The 19699-nt window shown below is 45.0% G+C and overlaps 1 protein-coding gene across 10 annotated transcripts in view; it reads left to right on the top strand.

Moving 5' to 3' along the window:
• Positions 1–19699, top strand: part of RERE (arginine-glutamic acid dipeptide repeats) — a 324868-nt gene that overhangs the window by 245253 nt on the left and 59916 nt on the right. For 8 of the 10 annotated variants that reach the window (XM_044281824.1, XM_044281821.1, XM_044281819.1 and 5 more), the window contains exon 6: positions 4896–5000. In XM_044281824.1, the coding sequence (XP_044137759.1) occupies positions 4896–5000 (105 nt within the window). Of the gene's footprint in view, positions 1–4895; positions 5001–18631; positions 19602–19699 lie in introns of those variants that run through there. The other 2 variants (XM_044281826.1, XM_044281825.1) reach the window with 1 other exon arrangement.

Raw genomic sequence — 19699 nt, 5'->3', positions numbered from 1 at the left:
GGATCTTTAGAAGAAAAACCTTTCGCTTAGTACAAGTATTCTTATTTTATTCCAGCGTCTGGGTCTTAGCGAGCCTAATGTGTGTTCTGGCATGTTGTGCTTTGATCCACGTGGAATTGTCCTCCGTGCCCTCATAGGTAACAAAATGTACCTCCAGTCACGTTCACTGGCTTTTCAGGGAAGTGGAAAGTTTGTGAAAGGGACCTGCTCAATCTCAGAGCGGAGTGAAGGGAGGTGAAGCTGAAATTCTTTTCCTGGCAGAGCTTTGCACTTGGCGGTCTGCGGTATGGATGCCGACAGAACGTGAAACCAAGTAATCTGCTTGATAATAACGCTCAGATGGCGCTTAAATAAAACCATCTGGAGACATTTGCTTTGTTCAGAGCCACATAACCAGAGCTGCTGATTTCAAGGCAAATTAGCTCCAACTTGTGCTGGGGGCGTCGGGAGCTTGGATACCAGAAAGTGGATAATCTTCTCCTTTCACTCAGAGCAGCGCTCTCCACAAACGCTGCAAATTCCTGCAGTGCAGCCTCGTGTAGAAAAGCCAGCTTCACTTGGCTGGGGGAAATGCTTGTCAGGCCTCAGATGGTTTGTGTTCCCGTAATGCGCCATTTATAGAGCAGGAGGTAAATCTGCATTTAATAGCTTGTACTTTGCCCCAAATTAATAGCCCTACTGAGGTTTACACGGTGGGGGAGATTCATGCAACGGCCTAAAAGAAACAAAAGAAAGTCTTCGTGGACCAAAGCAGCCAATCCCAACACATTGCCAACAAAAACTTTTTGGGGCAGTGATTTCTTTTCCATACATCTAAATGAGGTCAGGGACCTAAAGGCCCTTAACATGGGCCGATTCTTGGCAGAAGGATTGCTAACAAGCTTTCATTGGAATACTTATTAGTGATTATGTGGCATGTAGATGTGCCACAGATTACCCAATGAACGAGCAAAATGCTCATTCCTTGGGTAATTTCATCATTCATGCAGTCACAAAAAACAACCTCTGCCCCCGGCAAAAGGCAAGTCGGTATGGGGGCGAGTGCTGGCCAGTCGGTATGGGGGCGAGTGCTGGCCAGTCGGTATGGGGGCGAGTGCTGGCCAGTCGGTATGGGGGCGAGTGCTGGCCAGTCGGTATGGGGGCGAGTGCTGGCCAGTCGGTATGGGGGCGAGTGCTGGCCAGTCGGTATGGGGGCGAGTGCTGGCCAGTCGGTATGGGGGCGAGTGCTGGCCAGTCGGTATGGGGGCGAGTGCTGGCCAGTCGGTATGGGGGCGAGTGCTGGCCAGTCGGTATGGGGGCGAGTGCTGGCCAGTCGGTATGGGGGCGAGTGCTGGCCAGTCGGTATGGGGGCGAGTGCTGGCCAGTCGGTATGGGGGCGAGTGCTGGCCAGTCGGTATGGGGGCGACTGCATCGCATTTAGATCAGATGAGCAGCAGATTGTCTGGAAGGAAGCGTTCCTTTCTGACAGTCGGCTGCTTTTTAAGTAGAGGTCATTGAAATGAGCGTTCATTGGAACATTCTTTCTTGATAATCGGCCTGAATATTGGGCCTTCTAGATCCACCTTTAATACAGCAGGTGCTCTTCAGGAAGAAACACTTCCTTCCCGACACACACCTGCAAAATTGGCCCGTAGTATAAAGGCACTTGAGCTTAGACGGGTTTACACTTCAGTCAGAGTCTCAGCAATTCAATCAGATTAGATGGAAAGAATAGTAGTCATTTGGGTCATCTGTCTCTACTGGTGTCAGGTGAAGATCTGGCTTTGCTTCCATTATACTGGAAGTGTGAACAGAGCCTTACTCTGTAAAACTTGTTTTTCACCAAGTAGGGCCTCATGCACACGACCGTATGTATTTTGCGGTCAGCAAAAAACGGATCCGCAAAAAATAAGGATGACGTCCATGTTCATTCCGTATTTTGCGGAATAGAACAGCTGGCCCCTAAAAGAACAGAACTATCCTTGTCCGTAATGCACGCAATAATAGGACATGTTCTATCCCTGCGGAACGGATATACGGAAACGGAATGTACACGGAGCAACTTACTTTTTTTTCTGCGGAACCATTGAAATAAATGGTTCCGTATACGGTCCGCAACAAAAACGGAACGGACACGGAAAGAAAAGTTTGTGTGCATGAGGCCTAGAGCACATTTCCTACTATAGAAAAGAGAGAATCGCAGGTCTACAAGTCTTCTTACAGGCCATATATAACAGAAAAAGTATTCACAAATTCTCATTAAATGCCATCATTTTGCTCTGCGTAGATAGTAAGCGGCCTCAGTTCTGTCCTGAGCAGTTGTCACTATTTTAGTAGCTTTGTGAGCGAGAAATCGGGTTCATTTGTCTTGGTATTTCTTACACCGACATGTGTGACCTCTGTACAAATAATTGATTTCAGCTCCATGTTTAATGTCTCGATTTGTAATGTTCTAGGTCATCACTAATGGATGGCTTCCTCCCTCAGTCCTGACATCTGAGATACATTGGGGTCTTGCTGCAGTGTGTACTTACCTCATCAACTTCTGTAATTATGGGAAAGGCAATAATCTTGCTTACGTGTTTGGGTGACTTGTTCATATGTGACGAATCTACAGGCTAAACGTTACCATATACCAGGGGAAAGAAACGATGAGCACACAGCAGGAAGATAGTGTAAGGAATTAGAACGTACAAATGGTGGCCATCAGCCTCTTCCCTCTTCCCCCCCCATCCCAGTTCAAAGGGTGTAAACTATGCGTTATACAGCCCCCACCCCGATCCGCGTAGCATTGCTCTTGAAACTTGTTTAGCACCTCCCTAGCAAGCATGGAACAGGCAGAGTTTATATACTAGGAATTTAAAGGGAATCTGCTACCATGATCTTGGACCAAGGCCTCATGTACACGGCCGTGTTCCGCGGCCGAGAGCGGACCGTGGAAACCCGGCTGGGATTCCTCCTGACAGCATGAGCGCACAGCGTCATTGGTTGCTATGACGCCATGCGCTCCCTGCTGCCGCCACAGTACAGTAATACACTGGTATAGATCGTAACAGTGTATTACTGTATTGCGCTGTGTGCTCATGCTGTCAGGAGGAATCCCGGCCGGGTTTCCACGGTCCGCGCTCGGCCGCAACACGGCCGTGTACATGAGGCCTAATATGTACAGTAACACATGACTAGTACTGCAGATAAAGGGTCCGGAATGTAATTTTTTTTTATTTTGCTGCCCCCTATTCCCCTGCTGTCAGCCTTTAAATCTGTAGCTGAAATGCATTGTCAGGACTGCTGAGCCCCCAGGAGTCCTCTTCATTGCGTTAGCACTGCAGGCAGGACTGTGGATTTCACTGCAGCTTTAGGAGCTGACAGCGGGGAAAGGTAGGGGGAAAAATAAGTCGATCAGTACTCCTTATGTCCAGTACTACTCATGTATTACTGCAGATAATAGTCCAGAATTGTGGTGACATTCCCTTTAAAAGGTACATAACTTTTTCCAACTATTTTTATTTGCTCTCTTGCATTTAAAATGTAAAAAATGAAGCAACCAAACAAACATAAATATATCCTCCCCGTGTGTGTTCAGCTCCCGTGCACACCTATGTGTCTCCGTGTTCTCAGACTACAAACAAACCTTTTGCGGTCTAATCTTTACAGTCCTACTTCGCTCCCTCTGTCCTACGCTGTTTGCTAACTCAGGTTACCTTTAAATCTGCGGTAGCAGTGTTCCGGCAACCATCATGCCGGTTTGTGTCCGCCCGGTTCTCTGCTCATCAGCCGGATGTGAACGGAATGTCTGCCGGACCCCATTATACTTTAATGGGGCCAGCGGACATTCCGTTCGTATCCGGCAGTGTTGGATCCGGTTTGTTCTGACGGAACAGTCTGCCCGAAAGAAATATGTAGATGTGAAGCTAGCCTCATCAAGTAACTGCTAGCAAGTGGTAGGGGACATATGGACACGAGTATAATTTCAAGATCATCATCTAAGTGTGAGATCTGTAGGATTGCATAGGAGTCGTAGGGACAAAAAGGGGAGCAGATTTATTCCACAAGACTATTTGCAAAGTTGCCTCATTTCTTAATTCTGGGACATTGGAACAGTAACACGTTTTGGTGCAGAGGCCTTGCTGACGCACAGTTCTGCATTCCCTGGTCTATGCTCTGCAGTCCTGTAAAACATACGTTTTCACATGGTAGTTTGGAGCATCCCATTAAATGTCAGAAGTGGCGCCCACAGATCCAGAAAACAGCAGCTCTGTTGTGTAAAGGTCTCCTTTTTATGTATTAAAGCGGTGGGCCACTTTGTGGACACTAGCCTTGGAAACACCAAGCCCCCTCATGTCTTACCGGAGCACCCTAGTTTAGTGTCCTCACTACCTATGGCAATCAAAATGGTGACAGTCACATGATTCACCCACATGACCCCTGCCCTGGATACATCCTTTTTCGTGCATGCGCCAATGCGACAGATTACACTGCAGTGCATCTACACCTCCGCCAAATGCTTCCAGCACAATTGCAGAAGATGCATCCAAGGCAGTAGTCACCGGGGTGATGTGATCACCATGGACGGCCAGCGTCCATTGTTTACAGACCGGATCCGTGGGCAGTGGGGGACACTGAAACAGGGGGCTCAAGAAAGACATGAGAAGGTTTGGGGGTTTCTACCCAACAAGGTCAGGACATTGTGGAGACTTTATTTTTTTGTGGCCAGCCCTTTAAACTATATTACGGTATTGAGATTCTGTGATTAAAGGAACACTCTGTATAATGCCTAGTGCATAAAAGGTCATAGAAGACCTTGCGTAAAATCCCTGCATTACGCACGGCCCCAGAACGCAATGGGCGTCAGTAGAGTGTTCCTTCAAGTTGTATTCAGCACGATAAACTCCAATAATAATCGAATGTTTTCACAGGGGCAAGTGCAACATCTCCCATTTCTCGGACATATTTGCTGCTCGGGAGTTCAAAGCCAGGATAGACTCGTTCTTCTACATCTTGGGGTACAATCCAGAGACCAGGTAAGTCCTCAGGTGTTCTTCGGCTGCACACATTGCTTCATGCTTACACATGTTGTATGGGCGCATGATTCATGCTGGAGAAGGAAGCGCATATTCTGTCCATTTGGCTGCAGTGCTGAGTAGGAGTGAAATGTCATTGTGTGACATTTTTTATGCTGTTCTTGGCTAGATAGGTTCCTTATGTCATTCACAGGAAGAATTAATCAAATGCCAATGAGTACAGTGCCGGGAATGGAGATTAACACAACTTGGTTATGGCGTGCATAGCCAATGTCACATTTAACAGATTGCTGGCGGTATCTGTCCCAGCTTCCGTGAAATTGTGTATATATTGTGAAGTATGATGGCATCTACATAAGGTTTTCAATACTCCATAGCAATCCAGCATCTGCTTGTATACTGTGGCGTTCTCATGTTTGTAGGACACCTGCCTCGGGATGTTCCCTTTTCTTATACTTTAGGTATTCTACACTATACCAGTGCTATACTGCGTTGACGGGTCTTGTGATTTTTGACTTGCCTACTTTTTGTTAAGTGCACCATTTCACCAGGCACTTTCTTTTCACACAATCAACATATTTTTGTGCAACCATTCCATAGTTATAGTTAAGGCTACTTTCACACTTGCATTAGGTGCAGATCCGTCTGGTATCTGCACAGACGGATCCGCACCTATACATGCAAACGATGGTATCCGTTCAGTGCGGATCCGTCTGCAAAACAGCTTTTTCAGATCTGAGTTTTTACGATTGTGAAAACTCAGATGCAACAGTATATTCTAACACAGAGGCGTTCCCATGGTGATGGGGATGCTTCAAGGTAGAATATACTAAGAACTGTGTACATAACTGCTGCCTGGCACCACCCAATCTCTTACAGGGGGCTGTGAGCCGCACAATTAACCCCTCAGATGCAACACCTGAAGGGTTAATTGTGCGGATCTCAGCCCCCTGATCGGGTGCCCCTCCTTCCCCAGTATTAAAAGCATTGGTGGCCAGTGCGGCCTCCCCCCCTCCCTCCCCAGTATTAAAAGCATTGGTGGCCAGTGCGGCCTCCCTCCCCAGTATTAAAAGCATTGGTGGCCAGTGCGGCCTCCCTCCCTCCCCAGTATTAAAAGCATTGGGTGCAGTGGCCACAGGCGGCACCTTAGGGGTTAATCGTGCGGATCACAGCCCCCTGTAAGACATCAGGTGGTGCCAGGCAGCAGGGGGCAGTCATGTACACAGTTCTTAGTATATTCTAACTTGAAGCGTCCCCATCACTATGGGAATGCCTCTGTGTTAGAATATACTGTCGGATCTGAGTTTTCACGATCTAACTCAAATCCGATAGAATATTCTAACATAGAGGCGTTCCCATGGTGATGGGGACGCTTCAAGTTAAAATATACCATCAGATTGGAGAAAACTCAGATCTGATGGTATATTAATAGGGACTCCTGACTTTACATTGAAAGTCAATGGGGGACGGATCCGTTTGCAATTGCACCATATTGTGTCAACGTCAAACTGATCCGTCCCTATTGACCTACATCTTAAGTCAGGGCGGATCCGTTTGGGTGTCCGCCTGCTGAGCGGAATGGAGGCGAAACTGAGCCATACTGATGCATTCTGAACGGATCCTTATCCATTCAGAATGCATTGGGGATGAACGGATCCGTTCGGGGCCGCTTGTGAGAGCCCTCAAACGGATTTCACAAGCGGAACCCCAAACGCAAGTGTGAAAGTAGCCTAATACAGTTGAAAAAAAGACAAACCTCCATTAAGTTCAACCAAGGGATAGGTCGGGACGCGAATCCCAGAAGGGACTCGGTGAGACTCAGATTTCTACACCTTTTCATAAGCATTTATGCTTTTTACTTTTAAGAATTCGTCTAAACCCTTAGTGAAACTGTCCACTGTTCCTTCTGCGACCACGTCCTGGGGAAGTTTATTCCACAGATTCACAGTTCTTTGATGCTTCTGGAGACTGAACTTTTTCCTCTCCAGTCGGAGGCAGTGCCCCCTTGTCTTTTGAAGGCATTTTACTTGGAACAGCTTTTCGCCGTATTTTCTTATGGCCCATTTATATATTTGTACAGGTTAATCATGTCCCCCCTTAGACGTCTCTTCTCAAGACTAAATAAATGTAATTATTTTAATCTTTCTTCATAACTAAGACCCTCCATGCCCCTCATCATTTTAGTTGTTCTCCTCTGTACTTTTCCAGCTGCAGTTCATCCTTTCTATGTACTGGTGCCCAGAACTGGACTGCGTATTCCAGATGAGGCCGCACCAGCGCTTTGTAAAGTGGTAGTATCACATCCCTGCCCCGCGAGTCCATACCTCGTTTAATGCATGACAATATCCTGGTGGCCTTAGAAGCAGCTGATTGACATTGTATGCTGTTATTCAATCTACCATCCACAAGGACACCCAAATCCTTCTCTATAAGTGACTCTCCAAGTGTTACATCACCTAGGACATATGAAGCACAGAGATTATTACTACCAAGATGCATAACTTTACATTTATCCACATTCAACCTCCTTTTCAAAGTTTATGCCCAATCACTCAGTGTTCAAGACTCAAGTCAGCTTGTAGTTTGTGGACATCTTCCATAGACCGTACAGTTCTACACAGCTTAGTGTCATCTGCAAAAATAGATATGGTGCTATTAATTAGGGATCGACCGATATTGATAGGGCCGATACCGATAATCTGTGAACTTTCAGGCCGATAGCCGATAATTTATACCGATTATTCTGTGAATTTTCATTTTTGTAAAGAAAAAATAATAATTGCTATACAAATCTTCTGAAAATTAATGTTTGTTAACGTGTAGGTTTTTATTGTAAATCTTTCTTTTTAATTTATGAATATTTTGGTGGGGGTTTTTTGTTACATTTTTTTTTATTTATATGACAGGGAGCTGCAATCCGCTGCAGTTAACCCCTCAGGTCCGGCACATCGCAGCTACTTGTCATAGAGGTCGGGAGCTGGCAATGTGATTCTGCAGCCAGCTCCCGCCTCCTGTATATGAATTAATGAGGGTTACCTTCATTGGTGTCGCAGTGGCCACAGCCCCTCCCCTCCTTTTTTAGCATTTATATATTTAAAAAACTTTTTGGAATTTGTTTTGCTTTTTTTTTGCTACCTGCTGTTCGTTTTGTATCTTTGTAATCTTCAAACGCTACAGCTGACCACTCAGATTAGTATTTTTTAAATGCTCTCTTTTTGTCTTTTTTATTGCTCTTTTTACAGTAGCTGTAAGCCATGGGTGGGTTTAATTTTAGCCGTTTATACTTGTTACCTAAAGGAATACATCTTTTAGTGCAATTACTCAATGTGGATTTAAAGCTCTCCCATTTATCCTCAGTTTTATGTGACAGTAGCTGCTCCCAGTCTATGCCCTGAAATGCTGCCCTCAGCCCAGGGAAATTAGCCTTTTTGAAATTCAGTGTCTTTGCTCTTCATGACAGAGTTTGCTTCTTATAGTTTAGGGGGAATATAATTTATATTGTGGTCACTATTTTCAATTTTTGTATGTAACAGGTTCTTGTTACCAGCAGTTTTATTTTTTATAAATGTATAAGTATGCCCATTCTTCTCCCTATTTTCCTTGCTAACCCCATTCCCACTAAATCTCCACTGGTATAACCCACTCGCTATCTACACTATCTGCCCCCTTATTAGTATGACGCCCCCCCAGATCCTAGTTTAAAAGCTCCTCCAGCCGTCTAACACTACCTTGGAGGTCCTGGACTTGAGATTCTCCACTAGCTACCTAAAATCATTTTTAAGGACCTTCCATCTCCCACTGCCTTTGTCATTGGTGCCAATGTGTACCATGACCGCCGGGTCTTCCCCAGCCCCACCCAGCAATCTGTCAATCTGATCCGCAATATGCCAAACCCGAGCACCCAGCAGACAACACACTGTTCGGCATTCACGGTCTCTCCAACAGATGACCCTGTCTGTCCGACTAATAATAGAGTCCCCTACCACCTGAGCCTTTATCAAGAAAATGATGTGAATACAGTCACTACAAATTTTGTGTACCTTTTTAGATTTTTCTGTATGCATTTAGTGGTTTAATTCATGAATCCCTTGGTTTCACTCAGCTAAGTCAGTTCTGTCTGCACTCATGATGGCTAATCACCCTGAAACAGCCGTCTGCAGATGAGATACTGGCTTCCCTTCAGTCCTAAGGGCTCATCCACACCGCTGTTGCCCGGCCGTACACGGGCACCGGCCATGTGCACCCTGCATCATGGAAGCACGTTTTTCTCTGTGCCTCCGCACAGCTGTTTGTTGAAAGCCAGCTGTGGGCCCGGCTGTCATCGGCTATAGAGCTGGCATTTTGAAAGGGGTTGTCTGTCTATGACTCTGCAATGATCGTAATTTTTTTTCCTGCATAGAGTTCCTTTAAATTTAAAGGGGTTGGTCAGTTCATAATCCTAGCTTCGCATGTGCTGGTAACATTGACACTGATGTCCTGGTAGTTTAAAGGGTTATTCCATCTTGGTGGCCGCTTGCGCTTGGAACTTCCAATTAATTTCAATGGGGCTTCCGAAAATTGCTCAGGTATTTTCAGCGATCCCATAGGAATGAATGGAGGACAACAACAAATGTGCGGTGTACCCTCCAGGACTTTACGGCCTCCGTTCTCAATATAAGTGCAGGTTGCTACCCGCACCAATCAGACATTGGGGGCATATCCTAGAGTTATCTTAGAGTTCCCGACACCGTGTTGGGACCATGGCCGCTGTTGGAGGATCCCATTCATCGGTAGCCTCCATTCACTTCTACTGGAGACGGACAAGGGAACTGGCACATGCACAGTCTGTCCCCAGTAGGGATGAGCGAATCGACTTCGGATGAAACATCCAAGTCGTTTCGCATAATACTTCGTTCTAATACTGTACAGAGCAGGAGCTCTGTACAGTATTAGAATTTATTGGCTCCAATGAGCCGAAATGATTGCTTCGCAAAGTCTTGTGAGACTTCGCGCAATAACTTCAATAATTAATTTGTACTGTAAAAAAAAAAAACAACATTTCCCCCGAACTCTGGTTCGGTTCCAAGTCCCCAGGATAAGTAAATGGAGGCCGCTGATGGATGGGATCCTCCAACAGCGGTTGTGTTCCCAGCACTGTGCCGACATGCTTGTCAGCGGACTTGTATGTGTAAATGAATTATTCTTAAAGGATAACTGTCATATTTTCACTCAAAATTGAATTTTCAATTGCTGTTGCTGCTGCTGTGGTGATAATCCATAATCACTAATTCACCGCGCAACAATTATTTTTCTACTGAGAGAAAAACATGTGATTTATACTAAAATGAGCCCACTGATTCCAAATACGAGTTTGGAATTTGCCTGACACGTCTAAATTTTAACCCCTTAAGGACCCTGGGATTTTCCATTTTTGCGTTTTCATTTTTCACTCCCCGCATTCCCATAGTCCTAATTATTTTTCATTTTTCCATTCACATGGCATATGCCCCCCAAAAATGATACTAATCTAACAGTCACCTCATCCCGCAAAAATGAGCCTCTACCTAAGACAATTGCCCAAAAAAAAATAAAAAATATGGCTCTCAAGACTATGGAGACACTAAAACATGATTTGTTTTGTTTAAAAAAATATCATTGTGTAAAACTTACATAAATAAAAAAATTGACATTTTAGGTATTGCCGCGTCCGTAATACCCTGCTCTATAAAAATATCACATGACCTAACCCCTCAGGTGAACACTGAAAAAAAAAAGTGTCAAAAAGCAATTTTTTTGGGCACCTCATATCAGGAAACGTGTAACCGCATGCGATTAAAAAGTCATATGAACCCAAAAATAGTACCAATCTAACAGTCACTTCATACCGCAAAAAATTAGCCCCTACTTAAGACCATCGCCCAAAAAATAAAAATAAACTATGGCGCTCAGAATATGGAGACACTAAAACATGATTTTTATATTTTTTTGTTTCAAAAATGATAGTGTAAACCTTAAATAAATGGAAAAAAGTATACATATTGGGTATTTCCACATCCGTAATGACCGGCTCTATAAAAATATCACATGACCTAACCCCTCAGGTGAACACAGTACAAAAAAATTCATAAAAACTGTGCTAAAAAAAAATCACTAAAGATGCAACACCAAGCGATCAAAAAGGCATATGCCCCCCAAAATAGTACTAATCTAACAGTCACCTCTTCCCGCAAAAAATGACACCCTACCTAAGACAATCGCCCCCCAAAAAAAACAAAAAAAAAACATATGGCTCTCAAGACTATGGAGACACTAAAAAAAATCTATGGCACACCAAAGATTTGTCTTGCAACATGGTGCTTCAATACATCTTGTATATCTTTACATAATCAATTGTCATCCAGATATAGAGGCTAAATAGGTAGATTATTGGCCATATAAAAAAAGTCCCAACGTTCTGGTCAAAACGGACCTTTTTCAAGGAATCTGAGGCTGTGAATAATAGAGGCAGTCTGCATGTCAATATGGAGACACTAAAACATGATTTGTTTTGTTTAAAAAAATTATATAATTGTGTGAAACTTACATAAATAAGAAAATAGACATTTTAGGTATCGCCGCATCCATAATAAACTGTTCTATAAAAATATGGGGTGTTTCTGTAAACTACAGAATCGGGGCCATAAATATTGAGTTTTGTTTGTCTGTTAACCCTTGCTTTGTAACTGGAAAAAATTGATTAAAATGGAAAATATGCCAAAAAAGTGAAATTCTGAAATGTCAGCTCTATTTTCAATTAATTCTTGTGGAACACCTAAAGGGTAACAAAGTTTGTAAAATCAGTTTTCTATACCTTGAGGGGTGTAGTTTCTAAAATGGGGTCATTTTTGGGTGGTTTCTATTATGTAAGCCTCACAAAGTCACTTCAGACCTGAACTGGTCCTTATAAAGTTTTTTTTCGAAATTTTCAGAAAAATTTCAAGATTTGCTGCTAAATTTCTAAGCCTTCTAACGTCCTAAAAAAATAAAATGGCATTCACAAAATGATCCAAACATGAAGTAGACATATAGGGAATGTAAAGTAATAACTATTTTTGGAGGTATTACTATTATAAAAGTCGAGAAATTGAAATTTGCAAAAAAAAATATTTAACTCAATTTTATCACTGTCATGAAGTACAATATGTGACGAGAAAACATTCTCATAATGGCCTGAATAAGTAAAAGCGTTTGGAAGTTATCACCACATAAAGTGGCACATGTCAGATTTGCAAAAAATGGCCTGGTCCTTAAGGTGAAATATGGCAGGGTCCTTAAAGGGTTAATAAGATTCCATCCATAACAACCGCTCCTCACAAGACTTCTTTCTGACTATCTTCTCAAGATGGCCGTCTATGCCCTTACCCTGAGGCTAAGACCTCCCTCCCTAACTACCCAGAATTCATTCGGCTCCTCTTGGGAACGCGCAGCCTCACCCCAACTAATCGGCTTTCTCCAGACTTAAACAGGCCCTCTTCATCCGGAGTAGTTGATCACAAATTTATGTTGAGAATATCGGCACTATCCCGGTCTATCGTTCGGGACTGCCCACTACTACGTCCTCCGTTTTCTGTATATAGGAGATAGGCGGACACCTGTTTTAGCCACACCACTGAAATGCCTGGGGGAGAAAAGAACATGTGTAGGTAATTTAATACCTATACAAAAGTATTAACTAGGCAACCAAGGTAAACTTAGTCAGACCAATCCAATTACATTAAAAGAAAAAATATAAAAATAGAAAATCTGATTTCAGTGCCGATAGTTTAATAATGATAATTACTAGGACTGTTCCCAGCCCATGTGCAGCCAGTAATGTATGCTGGCCAACCCCTTAAGTTGGTTTCTGATAGCCAATCATATAGAAAATTGACAGTATTTTAAAGGGGTTATCCGTCACAGTGCCCGAGGCTGCCTGACTGTGCAGGCGCAACTCGGGTACATTGTGGGTTGTAGCCAGGCCTGGATCATGTGCACAATGTATGACACATGAACCAGGATGTGCTGGGAGCCTATTTACATCGGGGAGTGCAGCGCTGGCCCAGTAGGGACTGTGTCGTCATAAGTGTGAGAGTTGTAATCCACATGATGGAGACACAAAAGTAGGGGAAATTAAAGATGATCATTCTCTTTTTCCAACCATTTTGTCAAAAAGGTTGTGTTTAGGTGGAATATGGGTTTGTTTCAGGATAGAAATAGCAGAATGCATGGTTTAAAGAGGACCTGCCCCCCTCTCCTGACTTGTCTGTTTTAGGCTACTTTCACACTAGCGTTTTTCTTTTCCGGCACCGAGTTCCGTCCTAGGGGCTCAAATCCGGAAAAGAACTGATCAGTTTTATCCTAATGCATTCTGAATGGAGAGTCCGTCCCTCAGGATGCATCAGGATGTCTTCTGTTCAGTCTTTTTGACTGATCAGGCTTTTCAGAAAACCGTAGCATGTTGTATTTTTACCTCCGGCCAAAAATCCTGAACACTTTGACTGAACGCCTGATCAGGCTTTTTTCCCATTGACTTGCATTAACGCCGGATCCGGCGCCGTGTGTTCAGTCAAAACGGATCCGGCTTTTGCATGTTAAACCCGAAAAATAGGAAAAAAATGTTAAAGTCCATAAATGGCGGATCCGTTTTTTCCAATGCATTTTTCCATTGTGATCGAAAGCCTGATCAGGATTCAAATGTAATCAGTTTTCACACGTTTTTCCGGATCCGGCGGGCAGTTCCGGTGTCGGAATTGAACACCGGATTCAAACAACGCTAGTGTGAAAGTAGCCTTAGTAACTACTTGCTTTCCCCATGTGATAACCATTCTGGAGCATCTAGTCTTATCCCTCTGTGTTGTGCCATTCCTCTATTTCTACTAGAAATTTGCGAATGAATTGTCAGCAGCTTGTAGTAAAGGTACAGAGGGGTGTTACCAGTTGTGGGGGTATGTCCCTGCACAGTCTGACACCAGCAGCACTGATGGCACAGAGTCAGACACACCCTCTACTGGTAACACCCAGCAGTACCTTTAATGCAGACTGCTGGAAATGTATTTGTAAGCTTCTAGCAGGAATGGCACAGCACAGAGTCCTAAATAGATGCTTCAGAATTGTTATTACAGGGGGAATGCAAGTAGTTACTAAAACTGACATGTCGGGTGAGGGAACAGGTCCTCTTAAAACACCATGACGATCTCAAGAAACGTAAATGCAGGTCCTGGGTCCCTGGCGTTTCTGCTGCAGATTTACACATCTTCAGCATCCGAGGTTTTCTGCATTGAAAATTTTGGCTACTTGTGGCTGCCATTTTCAAGACGTGAACCACATGTCTTGTACTGTCATTTGCTCTGGAATCTACTCGACATCCTCAGCGAATCCACCACATCTGAACCAGTAATTTTTCTTTTCCTGTCCTTGCCAGACTAAAATAAAATCCCAGGTTCTTCCCCCGGCCTGCCCTGTCTTGTTGGCGTCATTGTAATAATGTTTGCATCTTCAGCTCTTGGTCACTCCCTAGTGAGATTGGGTTTTCCCATGTCATTTTTATTTATAGGCATCAGATCCATTGGGAAGTAGTCTAGAGCCTTTGCGGGCATGCTGGGAGTTGTAGTTTTGCAACAGCTGGAGGCACGCTGGTTGGGAAACACTGGTCTAGAGTATATTTGGAAAGAGACAATGTACTTTATTTTTGTTCTTCTTTATCGTCCCTCAAAGAAAAACTGCGCCTTTGTTTCTTTTACATGTCTCTTGAAAGAGTTGTCCTGCCTTGGAGCCGACAGCCCCTGAGGTCCTGACACTGTGCCATTCCCGGACCAGGAAGCTGCTTGGTCACATGACCGCTGCAGCAAATCACTGGCCCGAGTGGTCACAGCAACTTGAACGATGCTTTACTGCTGTAAAGTACTATTCAAGCTGCTGAGGCCTGCGATTGGCTGCAGAGGTCATGGGACCAAGCCACTTCCTGGTCTTGTAGGGACCGAAAGCAAGGCCCAGGCTTATTGTTCAACCCCTCTAAAAGGGCAGTTTAACCTTTCAGCAGTGGTAAATAAAGTGCTCCTTTATTTTATTGTAAGGGTACTTTCACACTAGCGTATTTCTTTTCCGGTATTGAGTTCTGTCCTCGGGGCTCAATACCAGAAAAAAACTGATCAGTTTTATCCTACTGCATTCTGAATGGAGAGAAATCCGTCCTGTATGCACTAGGAGGCATCAATTCAGTCCCCCTCACGTTTTTTGGCCGGAGAAAATACCGCAGCACGCTACAGTTTTCTCTCCGGCCAAAAATCCTGATCACTTGCGGAATGCCGGCATTAATTTCCATTGAAATGTATTAGTGCCGGATATGGCATTAAGTGTTCCGGCAAAACGGACCCGGTTTTCTGGTCTGCGCATGCGCAGACCTTTAAAGATGCAAAAAAATATACCGGATCCGTTTTTCCGCATCACAGAGACTGATCCAGCATTTCAATGCATTTGTCAGACTGATCCGGAGCCGTCTGACAAATGCCATCCGTTTGGGTCCGGATTGCCGGAATCCTCTGCCGCAAGTGTGAAAGTAGCCTAAGGGGCGATTGATGGATTACCTGCTGCCACAAAAGGCATCCTGTATTGTGCTGTGTAATGACAGGAAATATGCATGTAGTGACCTGCTCCCACAGCTAGAGGGAGACCTGTTACATTAGGTAAAAGCTGTTTATAAGTCTAGCCCTGGAAATGACCATTTTATTTTTCGATACTGTTTTATGTTAATACATTGCTTTGGAAACTTCCTCCGTTCCAGTAAATAGGTGAATGCACAGACTGCAGTGCTCCCAGCAGCCTCCGAATCTGACAGCTCTATATCCTAAAGTATGGGCATAATGTATATGATGAGACTTTTGTAGGTTGTGTATATTGTTCACTTTCTAATTCTCACCCATTGAAATCTTTGTATTGGATATAATAAGCCACAAGCGTCGAGTTAGCGTGCCGCTGCCAGTGGTCGCCCTGATATTTGTTTTGCTGTGGAAAGTAATCTCTGTGTGCCGAGCTGTCACGTAACATGACTGCGGCAAAGGTTCACATGTATTTTAGCCTTCATGGCTACACCATACTTACCTGCTCCCTGTCGCTCTGGTCCTGCACGCTGGCGCTCTCTTGTGTGTCTTTCTCCCTGGCATGGGCACCTGCTCCACTGCAGCCAACCACTGGCTTCAGCAGTGATGCGACAACGCAGGTGACCATGAAAATAAACAAACGGCGGACTGAAAAATGGGTAAACGGGACCTGCACAAAGGACTGGAGCAATGGGGAGCAGGTAAGTGTGAGTCTTCCCCAACCTGAGGCATTCTGCGGGCATCCCTGAAACATTATTAACTCCAGAACAGTCCATTTGATATTTTTTTTTTTTTTTTTTATTATAAAGAACTCCTTTATTACAAGATTGACAACAATATGGTATAAAAAAGACCTGTCTCCTCTCCATACATGTACCTGTATTCCACATGACATAACAAATCTGCAGCATCTTCTCATAGAACTTTGTGTTGTGCAGTCCCTCTGTTATTCTTCCTGGAAATGTATGGGTTACAAGTATGGGGGGATGTGTGTCTGCACACTGCCCACCCAGAGCTGACCATATAAGACAGTGCAAGGAAACCCCACCTTTGACAAAGGTGGTTTTAGAATCCAGTTGTCAGTGTAGTCCTAAACTTCTAGTAGGGATAACAGAGGAGCAGCACAACAGGGGAGAGTTTGTAAAGTCCTGTAGGTTTTCTGGCGTAAAAAAAGGCACATTTTGTTGAACAGTGGCCCAGATTTGCTAATGTGTTCCCCTCGAAAATCGGTGGTATAATTTGGTGCGTCTGGGGTTTCTACACTTTTTCTGCCATGCTCGACCAATAGTGGGGCTTAGTGTAAAGGGGTGAGGCTCCATGGGAAAGATCTGCCACAATTGTGATGTAAAAATCTGCCTCAAAATAAGCCGGCCAACATTTGGTATAGGCCTCTTTCACACGTGTCCCCCGTGGCCGTGCTGTGGGCCAGCCGCATGCGGATTGTGAACCCATTCACTTGAATGTGGTCCGCAATCCATCCTTTCTGCAAAAAGATAGAATAAGTTCTATCTTTTTGCGGAACGGAAGCATGGAACAGAACCCCGCAAAAGCACCCTGTAGTTCTTCCATTCCATTCCGCACTGCATCTCTGGATTTGCGGACCCATTCAAGTGAATGTGTCCGCATCCGTGATGCGGAATGCACACAGCCAGTACCCTGTATATTGGGGACCCGCCATATGTGGGCTTCAATATGGCCACGGGGGACATGCGTTCGTGTGAAAGAGGCCTTAGAGTCAGCAAAAAGTGTCTATTACATCACCGCTCGTCTCCACTTACGCCATTTAAAGGATTAGTAAATCTGGGCCACTGTTTTTGTACAAAAACATGCTTCTTTTTGTCATTTTTACACTGTCCTCACTACTTTTTAAAGGGAACCTGTCATGTTGAACATGGTGTCTGAGCTGCAGGCAGCATGTTATAGAGCAGGAGGAGCTGAGCAGATGGATAGATTCAGTAAGGGTACTTTCACACTTGTGGTGTTTGATTCCCGGCAGGCAGTTCTGTGGTTTGATTCCCGGCAGGCAGTTCTGTGGTTTGATTCCCGGCAGGCAGTTCCCCGGTTTGATTCCCGGCAGGCAGTTCCCCGTTTGATTCCCGGCAGGCAGTTCCCCGTTTGATTCCCGGCAGGCAGTTCCGTGGTTGATTCCCGGCAGGCAGTTCCCCGGTTTGATTCCCGGCAGGCAGTTTCCCCGGTTTGATTCCCGGCAGGCAGTTCCGTGGTTTGATTCCCGGCAGGCAGTTCCCCGGTTTGATTCCCGGCAGGCAGTTCCCCGGTTTGATTCCCGGCAGGCAGTTCCCCGGTTTGATTCCCGGCAGGCAGTTCCCCGGTTTGATTCCCGGCAGGCAGTTCCCCGGTTTGATTCCCGGCAGGCAGTTCCCCGGTTTGATTCCCGGCAGGCAGTTCCCCGGTTGATTCCCGGCAGGCAGTTCCCCGGTTTGATTCCCGGCAGGCAGTTCCCCGGTTTGATTCCCGGCAGGCAGTTCCCCGGTTTGATTCCCGGCAGGCAGTTCCGTTGCCTGAACTGCCTGCCTGATCAGGAAAACTGTATGCAAGCGCATGCCATTTTTTCTGACTGATCAGGCATTTTCAGACTGATCAGGATCCTGATCAGTCTGAAAAATGCTTGATCTGTATGAAAAATGCATTACAATATTGGATCCATTTTTCTGGTGTCATCAGGCAAAATGGATCCGGTATTTATTTTTATCACATTTTTAGAGGTCTGCGCATGCGCAGACCGGAATATCTGATCCTTCAGTGCTGCAATTTGAATGCCGGATTCGTCACTAATACATTCCTATGGACGGAACTCAATACAGGAAAAGAAAAGCGCTAGTGTGAAAGTACCCTAAAACTTGTATTTCATTAATTTACATTCCTGCTCATTCTGGGCTCTGCAGTCCAGGAGGCGGTCCTATCAGTGATTGACAGTCTTCCCTCTGACTGTGTATACAGAGAGAGCTGTCAGTCACTGATAGGACCGCCTCCTTGAATGAAATACAAGTTTTACTGAATCTTTTCCTATAAACCTACATATCCATCTGCTCAGCTCCTCCTGCTCTATAGCATGCTTTCTGCAGATTATTTAGCATTTTCATGGTGACCTGTTCCCTTTAAACGCCACTATGATAGTCTGTGAGGCTAGCTAGACAAGTGGCTATATTCCACATTTATCAAATGCAACTTAAAAAAAAATTAAAATAAAAAATCCCAAAGGGGTGGAGTAAGAGCTGACCAAAGCATTTTCTTCTTAAAGATGGTTTGTGATGTTTGATAAATTTAGTGCAAATTGGGGCACCGCAAATAGGCTTTAAAAAATTCCTCTCCTGATAAAGCGCCCCCATAGTTGTAAGGAAAGCTTATGACACGGGGAACACAAGCGGTTACTGAAACAGACATGTCAGGAGAGGTGACACGTCCCCTTTAAATGAATGCAATTCCTTGCTGTTTAAAAAAAAAATATGTGTCTCCTTGGTAAGTTTCCCTGCGGTCCGGCGTGTAATCCATGGCGGGATGCTGGGCTCCTCCGCTGGGGCAGCTGTCAGTGCATGTCGTCCCTCGCAGCCTCCCTGGCTGGGGCTCCTGCCTCCCCTCTGCACACAGGCTTAGTATGCCAAGGAGAGGTGCTAGCTGTGTACTCTGCTTTATTTACGGAAACAGCAGGGCTGAGATTGATTGCCTTGTAGGAAGGTCTGTGGCTAAGACGAGAGAGGAGTAGGGGGGTGTATGAGGGGGGGAGGACCAGGAACAAGCAGGAGGGGGTCACAGCACATGCTCAGTGCCTGTAGTCTGAGGGGGGAAGTTTGCAGCGCTGTGCGTGGAGGCTGAGGTCATAGCACAAGCTCAGTGAAAGCTCTCTGAGGTCTCTGACTGCATGTGCCACCATTTTGAGTAGTTAGAGTAGGGAACAGGGGGGAGAGTTTAGAGCAGGGACTGCAGGCTGAGGGATCCAGGCAGAGCCAGCAGCATCTGTGCTAGTGATGGATGACCTGTTCAGCCCCTGCAGGTAGGAACATGACATCCCTGGCCTCCCGCACTGCTGCTCCTTCTCCAGGCTTGTGCAATGTTTACCGTGGACTGTTTTGTTAATATTGCATGTCACTG

Source organism: Bufo gargarizans, chromosome 2 (assembly GCF_014858855.1).
Source record: "Bufo gargarizans isolate SCDJY-AF-19 chromosome 2, ASM1485885v1, whole genome shotgun sequence".
Lineage (NCBI taxonomy): Eukaryota > Metazoa > Chordata > Amphibia > Anura > Bufonidae > Bufo > Bufo gargarizans.
Note: the sequence above shows the minus strand (reverse complement) of the source record. Positions and strands in the feature narration are given on the sequence as shown.